Genomic DNA, 13,007 nt, shown 5'->3' on the forward strand with positions numbered 1-13,007 from the left:
ACTCTGTGGAGGCGGCTGATGATGCCTCCACCTCTCCTTCTCCTCAGCAATCCTCACTGGTGGGTTGGGAGAAGCAGGGGTCCAATCATATCAAACATGAAGACAGCTCAGAAGCCACTCAAAACACTGACTTCCAGCCGAGCTGCGGCTCTTCTCTCACCTCATGCGTGCAGTGTCTGGGTACTTTGGAAAGTTTAGACCAGTACCTGACAACTCCCTTTCTCCCCGCTGGTACATCCCTACTCCTCCCTCTACCTTTGTTGGATTTGTTCAGAAATACACAAAATAGTTTGAGCCTTGTGTAAAATTAGACTTCTTTCAGAATGTCTTTTTTAAATTCAGAACAGAGACTAGGTGTTTTCTTTTTATTTTAAAGATGTTGAGATTAAATGGAAAATACTCTGATGAAATGGGAATGTTTTTATTTTATTGATTTTTGCCAGAGTAACAAGAATCTCAGACACTTAATAAAATGCATAAAACATGTAGAAACATACACACAAATGAAAGCAAACTGAAGCACTGACAGAAATTATGGTTAGGGAATAGCTATTTCATAGAGGGCTGAGCTGCAGTAACAAGGTTAAGAAACGATTTAAGAACCTGTCTGTGTTTGAAAAAGAGATGAAGCCATTAGCCATTACCTGGGAGTCTTGACTTTAAACAAAAGGGTGTGGATATTTGCATTATTGACAAAAACATTTCTGGTGCTGTATTGTTCACAGATTTTAAATTTCTCCAGCTACAACTGTTCCTGTTTATGTATGCTGAGCCTCTGTTCAGCAACATAGATGTAAGAGCTGTATGTGGAGCTAGATGGAGGACAGTGGAGCTAGATGGAGGACAGTGGAGCTAGATGTAAGAGCTGTATGTGGAGCTAGATGGAGGACAGCGGAGCTAGATGTAAGAGCTGTATGTGGAGCTAGATGTAAGAGCTGTATGTGGAGCTAGATGGCGGACAGTGGTGCTAGATGGCGGACAGTGGACCTAGGTGGAGGACAGTGGTTCTAGATGGCGGGCAGTGGTGCTAGGTGGAGGACAGTGGACCTAGGTGGAGGACAGTGGTTCTAGATGGCGGGCAGTGGTGCTAGGTGGAGGACAGTGGTGCTAGGTGGAGGACAGTGGTGCTAGATGGCGGACAGTGGACCTAGGTGGAGGACAGTGGTTCTAGATGGCGGGCAGTGGTGCTAGATGGCGGACAGTGGACCTAGGTGGAGGACAGTGGTTCTAGATGGCGGGCAGTGGTGCTAGGTGGAGGACAGTGGTGCTAGATGGCGGACAGTGGACCTAGGTGGAGGACAGTGGTTCTAGATGGCGGGCAGTGGTGCTAGATGGCGGACAGTGGACCTAGGTGGAGGACAGTGGTTCTAGATGGCGGGCAGTGGTGCTAGGTGGAGGACAGTGGTGCTAGATGGCGGGCAGTGGTGCTAGGTGGAGGACAGTGGTGCTAGATGGCGGACAGTGGTGCTAGGTGGAGGACAGTGGTGCTAGGTGGAGGACAGTGGTGCTAGGTGGAGGACAGTGGTGCTAGGTGGAGGACAGGGGCGCTAGGTGGAGGACAGGGGCGCTAGGTGGAGGACAGGGGCGCTAGGTGGAGGACAGGGGCGCTAGGTGGAGGACAGTGGCGTTAGGTGGAGGACAGTGGCGTTAGGTGGAGGACAGTGGCGCTAGGTGGAGGACAGTGGCGCTAGGTGGAGGACAGTGGCGCTAGGTGGAGGACAGTGGCGCTAGGTGGAGGACAGTGGCGCTAGGTGGAGGACAGTGGCGCTAGATGTAAGAGCTGTATGTGGAGCTAGATGTAAGAGCTGTATGTGGAGCTAGATGGAAGACAGCGGAGCTGGATGGAGGACAGCGGAGCTAGATGTAAGAGCTGTATGTGGAGCTAGATGGAAGACAGTGGAGCTAGATGGAAGACAGTGCAGCTAGATGGAGGACAGTGGAGCTAGATGGAGGACAGCGGAGCTAGATGGAGGACAGCGGAGCTAGATGGAGGACAGTGGAGCTAGATGTAAGAGCTGTATGTGGAGCTAGATGGAGGACAGTGGAGCTAGATGGAGGACAGCGGAGCTAGATGGAGGACAGCGGAGCTAGATGGAGGACAGCGGAGCTGGATGGAGGACAGTGGAGCTAGATGTAAGAGCTGTATGTGGAGCTAGATGGAAGACAGTGGAGCTAGATGGAGGACAGTGGAGCTAGATGTAAGAGCTGTATGTGGAGCTAGATGGAGGACAGCGGAGCTAGATGTAAGAGCTGTATGTGGAGCTAGATGGAAGACAGTGGAGCTAGATGGAGGACAGTGGAGCTAGATGTAAGAGCTGTATGTGGAGCTAGATGGAGGACAGTGGAGCTAGATGTAAGAGCTGTATGTGGAGCTAGATGGAGGACAGCGGAGCTAGATGTAAGAGCTGTATGTGGAGCTAGATGGAGGACAGTGGAGCTAGATGTAAGAGCTGTATGTGGAGCTAGATGGAGGACAGTGGAGCTAGATGGAGGACAGCGGAGCTGGATGGAGGACAGTGGAGCTAGATGGAGGACAGTGGAGCTAGATGTAAGAGCTGTATGTGGAGCTAGATGGAGGACAGCGGAGCTAGATGGAGGACAGTGGAGCTAGATGTAAGAGCTGTATGTGGAGCTAGATGTAAGACAGTGGAGCTAGATGGAGGACAGCGGAGCTAGATGCTTTTAAGCCAGCTCATTTCTTTATATACATGAAACATGGAAACATACTGTTTACTGGATTAATTTCCATGTGTAGAACAGCCTTGTATTGTATCCGATGTATAGCTGGCCTTTGTTCTCACATCTACCCACTAGGTGAGCAGCACCCCAGCGTGTATCCGAGCACTGACCAAGATGATGTACTGCCCATACTGCCAAGCCATGCCCTCCGTGAAGCCCTGCAACAACTATTGTCTGAACGTCATGAAGGGCTGCCTCGCCAACCAGGCCGATCTGAACCCAGAGTGGAACCAGTACATCGGTAAGAGCCCTCCCTCCCTCCCTTTGTCTCTGACTGTGATTTGGACTGTTCTGACTTTGCTTCGTATAAAAAAATGCATTTTGTGCTGAATTGTTGTTCAGTGTTGTCATTTGTCTGCATTTAGTTCCATGGGCAGAACTTGGGCGCTGTGATAAGGTGCTTTTTACTGTTTGAATCCTTCTTTTTACCTTTGACAATTTATACTGGATGAAAACGCCATTATTCATTGGCTGGTGGAATCGTGCTGTATTGAATGGGCACTTGCAGTGTGGTAACTACACACTGTGAGGAACGCAGAGCTTTGTGTTAAGCAGTTCAACAGCAGCTTGTTCAGCTCGGGGAGATTACAAACATGAATATAACATGGACGTTATTTATTTATTACAATACCTTATTCAGTTTGGAGCCTTCATTTTGACATGTCAGGACTGCTGGAGTGATCTAAAGCAGAGCAGGCTAGCTGTGAGCTGCACTTTAGAGACACATGTCAAGAATGCCACTGTCAGAAACTAGCAGTTGAAACTGGGCCACAGCTCTCTGGATAGTTGTTTCATGTCAGAAGAGCAGAAGGTCCAATGTAAAGTACAGCGCACTGAGATGTTGCTGGAGCAGCGTAACGTGCGTCAGATGAATATTCAATGGTAAAATGAGGTTGACTGTTAGAACCTTGTTACTCACAGGTAAATGTAAGCTGATGTTATGTGTTTTACTGTCCTGATGTCCTAATACAGAGCTTGGCCACTTCAAAGGCTCCCTACTGTAGGCTACATCAGTCACTACAGTGAATGGTCCAGCAGTACTTGTCACTGAACCACTTCATTACAAGATTTGTCTAAGTGTATTACAGAAACCTTTCGTCATGGTGTGTTTTTATGTTCTTCTATTTGAAAATTGGGTGGTCTACACTGTTGCACAAATTGTTGGACAACCTACCTGAAATAGTCCTTTTTTTTCTAGGTTTGAATTGTTCATACTCTAAATTGGAGGATTGTTCCCAGGGTGTAGAGTAAATGTCAGTTTCATATCTTTTGGCTCTCTGACATTTCATATTCATTATAGGCTCAAAGATTTTCAATTAGCTCAAGGTCCAACCACAAAGAGATATCGATCCTGCTTTCAGAGCTTACAGTAGTGATTGCATGTCTGCCAGATGTCCCCTGAGCTTCTCGTTGTTCTTTAAGTAGTTTAGATTTTTTTTTTTTTAAATAATAAACTGCTCAAATAATTAACTGCTATCTGTAATAACACTAGCATTGGTGGTTTCTGCTGTGATGGTGAAATCCATTTAGTTTGCATACGATGTAGGATTATCATACACTTCAACATGCCTCTTCAGCCACGAATAGGACTACAGTGTAGTAATGTACTTCAAACTCACATGAAAACCAGCTATTCCAGTTGCTGTGACTAGAAGGGAGAAGCTGGTGACTACAGGGCTTTGAGTGAAAATAGATCACAAAAACCTGGACCGACATGGAACTTGCATGGAACCCCTTACACTTGTGGGAATTGGCCTATATGGATAGGGATAAATTGAAATGTGTCTTACAGAAGAAATATGGAAAGCATATGCATAACCATGGTAGCAATTAACAGTTTGGAGATTATGTTAAAATTATGAGATTAAAGGTGAGGACAAAAAACAGTTCACCTGACACAAGACTGAATCCAAACATTACACTGTTGATTTGATGTGCATTTTACATTTACTGTACTTTTTGCCGCATTTGTTGCTAACGAAATCTGAAAATACTCTGGATACATTCAGTAACATTAAAATAATATTTTTGGAAAATTTGGGGTAGGTGCAACATAAGACAAAAAAATGACAAAGGTTTGAGTGAGGGTCTAACTGGGGTTTCCAAGTGGCTACAAACCTCTCCAAAGTGTGCACAGTTCCTAAGTAATTTCAATGTACTTTTATGACTCAAAGAACAGTCTTCAACTATAAGGTATTGTTTTTTTGATCTCCTAGCTGTGGCGTTGAGGAACTAGAACAAGCACTCTTGTAGTTGTTTTGTTTGGAACTCAGCCCTGCATCCCCGCCTTCACACAATTACTGTTGCTGTTTACGCAATCCAAAAACGCTCCATTATAAATCGTAATATGGGTCAGGTGGGCATAATTTGAAAGCTTGTTGTATTGCCAACATGACTAACTAAATGATAAAATAGGATCTTACAGTGTTAGGCTTTCACAAGGCAATTCAGAGAAGCAGATGGTAATTTTACTGCGCAGACTAGAGTGCATTCAGATGCCACGACAAACGTTCTTCACAACACAACAAACGGGGTCATTCTGTTCAGGACAACCCAGGGTATGACGCCATGTCATTTTGTAACTCTACATCAAACACCGTGATTATAAACTTTGTCACTATGTATTACATGAGTTTTATGTGCACATTTGGACACTTGGATGTTTGGCTTGCTTGTATGACATCAAAGCAGTATATATTATAACCCTCAACATCTCATCTTATACATAGAATCCTCGTAATTTACAGCATTTCCCTCACTCGGACATTAAAACATTTGCAAAAGTTGCCCAATTAGCTGGAGGGATAAGGGCAACTTCTTGTCACGCGCGGTGTTCAAGTTCACAACGGCTGTCAGTCAAAACCCATACAGAGCTGTGAAGCGCAGAGCCAGAGCTCAGACATCATGTAAAGCATATTACTGTACAGCCACCATGTTCCAATGTAGGTGCTTATCATTGTCCAAATCTGCCATTTTCAACCCATATAGGGGTACGTAAAGATATTCATCTTGATTCCAGTGGCATCTATCCAGCCCAACAGTGTCTGCTCCACTGACTAGACGAGATACCGGAGAGGTGAAAAGCTAATTCAACCAAGGACTGAAAAATCCTTTTTCAGCTGGAAGCTGAGCTCCCGATAGCAACGATTTTTCCCTCAGCACTTCCTCGTTGCTAGAACTCCGCCAGCAGGAAATTTCACTCTCTGACACAGTGCATAGGAACTCCTGACAGAACTTGGACAAGAGGGCAGTCATTCACATTACCCTCAGCCTGACCTTCATTTATCTTCAGTGTGTGGGGGGTTAGAGGAGGGACTCTGGTGGCACGGCCTTGAGCAGTCCAAAACAGATGTTCATTGAATGCAACTGTGGTTCTGCTTCCAGTCAGTCAAGCTATCTAAATATGTAATGCTTAATTATCCATCTCTTCTCAGAATAGCTGTGTGTATATGATGGTGTCTGTATGGACATTATGGGCAGTATATTAATACAAAAGGTATGCACAGCAGTAGTTATGCTACAGTAGGATGAGCCTTGACTAGAATAGAGTATATACATTTGAAGTCGTAAGTTTACATACACTTAGGTTGGAGTCATTAAACTCGTTTTTAAACCACTCCACAAATTTCTTGTAAACAAACTATAGTTTTGGCAAGTTGGTTAGGACATCTACTTTGTGCATGACACAAGTCATTTTTCCAACAATTGTTTACAGACAGATTATTTCACTTATAATTCACTGTATCACAATCCACACTAAGTGGACTGTGCCTTTAAACAGCTTGGAAAATTCCAGAAAATTGTCATGGCTTTAGAAGCTTCTGATAGGCTAATTGACATAATTTGAGTCAATTGGAGGTGTACCCGTGGATGTATTTCAAGGCCTACCTTAAAACTCAGTGCCTCTTTGCTTGACATCATGGGAAAATCAAAAGAAATCAGCCAAGAGCTCAGCAAAAAAAATGTAGACCTCCACAAGTCTGGTTCATCCTTGGGAGCAATTTCCAAATGCCTGAAGGTACCACATTCATCTGTACAAACAATAGAACACAAATATAAACACCATGGGACCACGCAGCCGTCATACCGCTCAGGAAGAAGACGCGTTCTGTCTCCTAGAGATCAAATCAAATCAAGTTTATTTTATATAGCCCTTCGTACATCAGCTAATATCTCGAAGTGCTGTACAGAAACCCAGCCTAAAACCCCAAACAGCAAGCAATGCAGGTGTAGAAGCACGGTGGCTAGGAAAAACTCCCTAGAAAGGCCAAAACCTAGGAAGAAACCTAGAGAGGAACCAGGCTATGAGGGGTGGCCAGTCCTCTTCTGGCTGTGCCGGGTGGAGATTATAACAGAACATGGCCAAGATGTTCAAAATGTTCATAAGTGACAAGCATGGTCAAATAATAATCAGGAATAAATGTCAGTTGGCTTTTCATAGCCGATCATTAAAAGTTGAAAACAGCAGGTCTGGGACAGGTAGGGGTTCCATAACCGCAGGCAGAACAGTTGAAACTGGAATAGCAGCAAGGCCAGGTGGACTGGGGACAGCAAGGAGTCATCATGCCCGGTAGTCCTGACGTATGGTCCTAGGGCTCAGGTCCTCCGAGAGAGAGAAAGAAAGAGAGAAGGAGAGAATTAGAGAGAGCATACTTAAATTCACACAGGACACTGGATAAGACAGGAGAAGTACTCCAGATATAACCAACTGACCCTAGCCCCCCGACACATAAACTACTGCAGCATAAATACTGGAGGCTGAGACAGGAGGGGTCAGGAGACACTGTGGCCCCATCCAATGATACCCCCGGACAGGGCCAAACAGGAAGGATATAACCCCACCCACTTTGCCAAAGCACAGCCCCCGCACCACTAGAGGGATACCTTCAACCACCAACTTACAATCCTGAGACAAGGCCGAGTATAGCCCACAAAGATCTCCACCACAGCACAAACCAAGGGGGGGCGCCAACCCAGACAGGAAGATCACGTCAGTAACTCAACCCACTCAAGTGACGCACCCCTCCTAGGGACGGCATGAAAGAGCACCAGTAAGCCAGTGACTCAGCCCCTGTAATAGGGTTAGAGGCAGAGAATCCCAGTGGAGAGAGGGGAACCGGCCAGGCAGAGACAGCAAGGGCGGTTCGTTGCTCCAGAGCCTTTCCGTTCACCTTCACACTCCTGGGCCAGACTACACTCAATCATATGACCTACTGAAGAGATAAGTCTTCAGTAAAGACTTAAAGGTTGAGACCGAGTCTGCGTCTCTCATATGGGTAGGCAGACCGTTCCATAAAAATGGAGATCTATAGGAGAAAGCCCTGCCTCCAGCTGTTTGCTTAGAAATTCTAGGGACAATTAGGAGGCCTGCGTCTTGTGACCGTAGCGTACGTGTAGGTATGTACGGCAGGACCAACTCGGAAAGATAGGTAGGAGCAAGCCCATGTAACGCCTTATAGGTTAACAGTAAAACCTTGAAATCAGCCCTTGCCTTAACAGGAAGCCAGTGTAGGGAAGCTAGCACTGGAGTAATATGATCAAATTTCTTGGTTCTAGTCAGGATTCTAGCAGCCGTATTTAGCAATAACTGAAGTTTATTTAGTGCTTTATCCGGGTAGCCGGAAAGTAGAGCATTGCAGTAGTCTAACCTAGAAGTAACAAATGCATGGATAAATTTTTCTGCATCATTTTTGGACAGAAAATTTCTGATTTTTGCAATGTTACGTAGATGGAAAAAAGCTGTCCTTGAAACAGTCTTGATATGTTCGTCAAAAGAGAGATCAGGGTCAAGAGTAACGCCGAGGTCCTTCACAGTTTTATTTGAGACGACTTTACAACCATCAAGATTAATTGTCAGATTTAACAGAAGATCTCTTTGTTTCTTGGGACCTAGAACAAGCATCTCTGTTTTGTCCGAGTTTAAAAGTAGAAAGTTTGCAGCCATCCACTTCCTTATGTCTGAAACACAGGCTTCTAGCGAGGGCAGTTTTGGGGCTTCACCATGTTTCATTGAAATGTACAGCTGTGTGTCATCCGCATAGCAGTGAAAGTTAACATTATGTTTTCGAATAACATCCCCAAGAGGTAAAATATATAGTGAAAACAATAGTGGTCCTAAAACGGAACCTTGAGGAACACCGAAATGTACAGTTGATTTGTCAGAGGACAAACCATTCACAGAGACAAACTGATATCTTTCCGACAGATAAGATCTAAACCAGGCCAGAACTTGTCCGTGTAGACCAATTTGGGTTTCCAGTCTCTCCAAAAGAATGTGGTGACCGATGGTGTCAAAGGCAGCACTAAGGTCTAGTAGCACGAGGACAGATGCAGAGCCTCGGTCTGACGCCATTAAAAGGTCATTTACCACCTTCACAAGTGCAGTCTCAGTGCTATGATGGGGTCTAAAACCAGACTGAAGCATTTCGTATACATTGTTTGTCTTCAGGAAGGCAGTGAGTTGCTGCGCAACAGCTTTTTCTAAAATTTTTGAGAGGAATGGAAGATTCGATATAGGCCGATAGTTTGGCTTTTTCAAGAGAGGCTTTATTACTGCCACTTTTAGTGAGTTTGGTACACATCCGGTGGATAGAGAGCCGTTTATTATGTTCAACATAGGAGGGCCAAGCACATGAAGCAGCTCTTTCAGTAGTTTAGTTGGAATAGGATCCAGTATGCAGCTTGAAGGTTTAGAGGCCATGATTATTTTCATCATTGTGTCAAGAGATATAGTACTAAAACACTTAAGTGTCTCTCCCGATCCCAGGCCCTGGCAGAGCTGTGCAGATCCAGGACAGCTAAGCCCTGGAGGAATACGCAGATTTAAAGAGGAGTCCGTAATTTGCTTTCTAATGGTCATGATCTTTTCCTCAAAGAAGTTCATGTGAGCGGACCAAGTAATTGGGCGTCACTCTAAAGCGGGAAGGTGGAACAAACGAGTCAGGAGTAGGTTTTCTTGATTGAACAAAGTTCTATATTGAGGGCATTTGGTCAACACAAACACTCCAACATAATCAATGAAAATCTCCAAAGGAAAAAACATACATCTTCTTCTCCAGATCAAACAGGAACACAATACGATTGTCTTTAAACTACAACAAAAGTCACGGGATTGTCACCGTCCTAATGGTTCTTCATAGATCGCTCCTCTGTCTCGGTGGCCATCTTCCAGAGATAGTTCTTCCCCCCTCTTCTGCTGGTTCCATACTCTCTCTTATAGGGGAAGGAGAATATCTCATTAGTAGTGTCAGCTGTGCTCAATTGCCTCTGGTTACCATGCCTTGTTGGGCTACCATCCGTGAGCCCAGCCTGCCCTCTGGTGGTCCTTCCACATACCTTCCCCCTCAGGACCGAACCGGAGGGTTCGGGCGCCAGACGCACCGTCTTGGTCGCGTCGGGACAGCGCGTCTGCATTCCCGTTCCTCGATCCGGCCCTGTGGATGACATGGAAAGAGAACGGTTGTAAAGACAAAAACCATCTGGCTATTCTGTTGTTACTGTTTCTCTTACCAGCCATCCACGTGAGGGGCGCATGGTCCGTAACTAATGCAAACCTCCGACCCAGTAGGTAGTACCGGAGATAATCGAGGGCCCACTTAATGGCTAAGGCCTCTTTCTCTACGGTAGCGTACCTCTGTTCCCGATCGCTGAGCTTCCTACTTATGAAGAGAATCGGCTTCTCTGCTTCGCCTTTACCCTGAGCTAGTATGGCCCCGAGCCCCGTATCCGAGGCGTCGACCTGCACAATGAACTCTTGTGAGAAGTCCGGAGCCTGTAGGACGGGATCAGAACACAGGCCATCTTTTAGCAATTGAAAGGCCTCTTCCGTCTCGTCTTTCCACTCTACCTGGTTTGGCAAGTTTTTCTTGATGAGGTTTGTGAGGGGATTGGCAATGGTTGCATATCCCGGGATAAAACGGCGATAATATCCCGTTATCCCTAAGAAGGCCCGAACGTCCCGCTTGGTCCGGGGTCACGGCCAGTCCCGAATTGCCCTGGTCTTCTCTGCCTGTGGGCGTATTTTCCCATTCCCCACGGTGTACCCCAGGTATTCCGCTTCGGACAGGCCCAGGCAGCATTTATTTGGATTGGCCGTCAACCCTGTGGCTTCCAAACTCACGAGCACCGCCCGTAATCGCAGGAGGTGACTATCCCAGTCCTCGCTGTGGATAACCACATCGTCTATGTACGCCGCTGCATACTCTTGATGGGGCCGTAGAATGGCATCCATGAGGCGTTGGAAAGTTGCAGCGGCACCATGCAGTCCGAAGGGCATCCTCACATACTGGAAAAGCCCCTCTGGTGTGGCGAAGGCAGTCTTTGGGCGATCCTCCGGAGCCACCGGCACTTGCCAATATCCCTTCGTCAAATCCAGGGTGGTGATGAACTTGGCCTTTCCTAAGCGCTCCAAGAGTTCATCCACGCGGGGCATGGGATACGCATCGAATGTAGAGATGGCATTCACGGCCCTAAAGTCGTTGCAGAGTCTCATACTACCATCGGATTTGGGGACCAGGACTATGGGACTGGACCACTCACTCGTCGATGGCTCGATCACACCCATCCTCAACATCTCCCTTACCTCGTTCTTAGCGATGACTCGGCGAGCCTCAGGAATCCTGTAAGGGCGGATATGCACCTTCTTGCCGGGTTCAGTGTGGATATGGTGGAACAGGACATCTGTTTGTCCTGGGAATGGAGAGAATATTCGACCGAAGTTCATAATCAGCTTGTCTAGCTGTCTTGACTGCTCCGGCAGGAGAGTTTGGCCACGGCGCACCTGTGGTAGAGCCTCCTCTTTTCCTTTTCCCTCCAGGGCCATCAAAGCCACCTCCTCCTCTCTTCCATGGTACGTCTTCAACAGGTTTATGTGATAGAGTTGGACCTTCTTCCTTCTATCAGGTTGCTTGATGAGGTAATTGACCGGTGAGACCCTTTTCATTACCTCGTATGGCCCCCTCCACTGTGCCAGCAAGCGATGTTCGGCCGTGGGCACGAGCACCATCACTTTCTCTCCCACGGTGAACTCACGGGGGGTCGCGGACTTATCATAGGCCCGGCCTTGGGTCCTTTGTGCCTTCTCCATATGCTCCTTGACTATGGGCCACACTGCTGACAGGCGGTCTCTCATCAGGGTAATATGTTCTATTGTGGATCGAAAGGGGCATGGTTGGGTCTCCCAGGTCTCCTTGGCTAAGTCGAGGATCCCTCGACAGGGTCTGCCATAGAGCAATTCAAACGGAGAGAATCCAGTGGATGCTTGGGGTACTTCTCGCAGGGCAAACATTAAGTGTGGGAGAAGCATGTCCCAGTTTTTCCCGTCTCGGGACACCACTCTTCTCAACATGCTTTTAATCGTTTTGTTCAAGCGTTCACACAACCCGTCTGTTTGAGGGTGGAATATGCTTGTACGTATCTGTTGAACCTGATACAACCGACACAAGTCCTTCATCAACCGGGACATGAATGGGGTCCCCTGATCAGTTAAGATAGTCTTGGGAAGGCCCACCCGAGAGAACATCATGAATAATTCCTTGGCAATTCCCTTTGACGACATGTTACGCAGGGGTATGGCCTCCGGGAACTTGGTAGCATAATCTATGACCACTAGGATGTACTCGTGTCCTCTGGTGGATTTTGGGAGGGGTCCTACGAGGTCCATAGCTATGCGTTCAAAGGGAGTCTCTATGATGGGGAGAGGAATCAAAGGGTTACGTAGGTGTGGCCATGGAGCTGTACGTTGACATTGATCACACGTCCTACAATACCTGGCCACATCCCGGGTGACCCGGGGCCAATAGAATCTCTGCATGATTCTGTCAATAGTCTTGTGCCAGGTGTCCTCCTAGGACGTGGGAATGGGCTGACTGTAGAACTGTGTCCCTGTATGGTCTAGGCACCATTAGTAATTCCTGGTTTTCCCCCCTTCGTCGTACGACCCAGTATAAGAGACCCCGCCTGATTGCATAGTAAGGAAGAGGGGGCTCACCTGATCCGTCGACGTTCCTCCCGTCGATCACCTTCACCTTCCTCATGGCCTCCCTTAGGTCTGGGTCTCTGCTGCGAGGTGCCGAACTGTCCCTTTAATTCCTGGGGCAGATCAACCTCGGTAGAGGGATGTGGAGGTTGTTCCCCATCCCCCTCAGGGGTGACCGATGAGAATCCCTTCCAGGTTCCCTCCTCGGATGGACCTTCAAATATATCCCTTAGCGCCTGGTTGCTCCTTCCTTCCTGTGTTGTGTATAACCCTTCACAGGTGTCTTCATCGG

General features: G+C 47.0%; 1 protein-coding gene across 1 annotated transcript in view; it reads left to right on the top strand.

Annotated features, from left to right (window-relative positions):
• LOC120063702 (glypican-6-like) overlaps positions 1–13,007 on the top strand; it is a 180,174-nt gene that overhangs the window by 86,217 nt on the left and 80,950 nt on the right. Inside the window, exon 4 of the mRNA XM_039013997.1 lies at positions 2,815–2,980. Within this exon, the coding sequence (XP_038869925.1) occupies positions 2,815–2,980 (166 nt within the window). The remainder of the gene's footprint in view (positions 1–2,814; positions 2,981–13,007) is intronic.

Source organism: Salvelinus namaycush, chromosome 19, assembly GCF_016432855.1.
Source record: "Salvelinus namaycush isolate Seneca chromosome 19, SaNama_1.0, whole genome shotgun sequence".
In the NCBI taxonomy this organism is placed as follows: domain Eukaryota; kingdom Metazoa; phylum Chordata; class Actinopteri; order Salmoniformes; family Salmonidae; genus Salvelinus; species Salvelinus namaycush.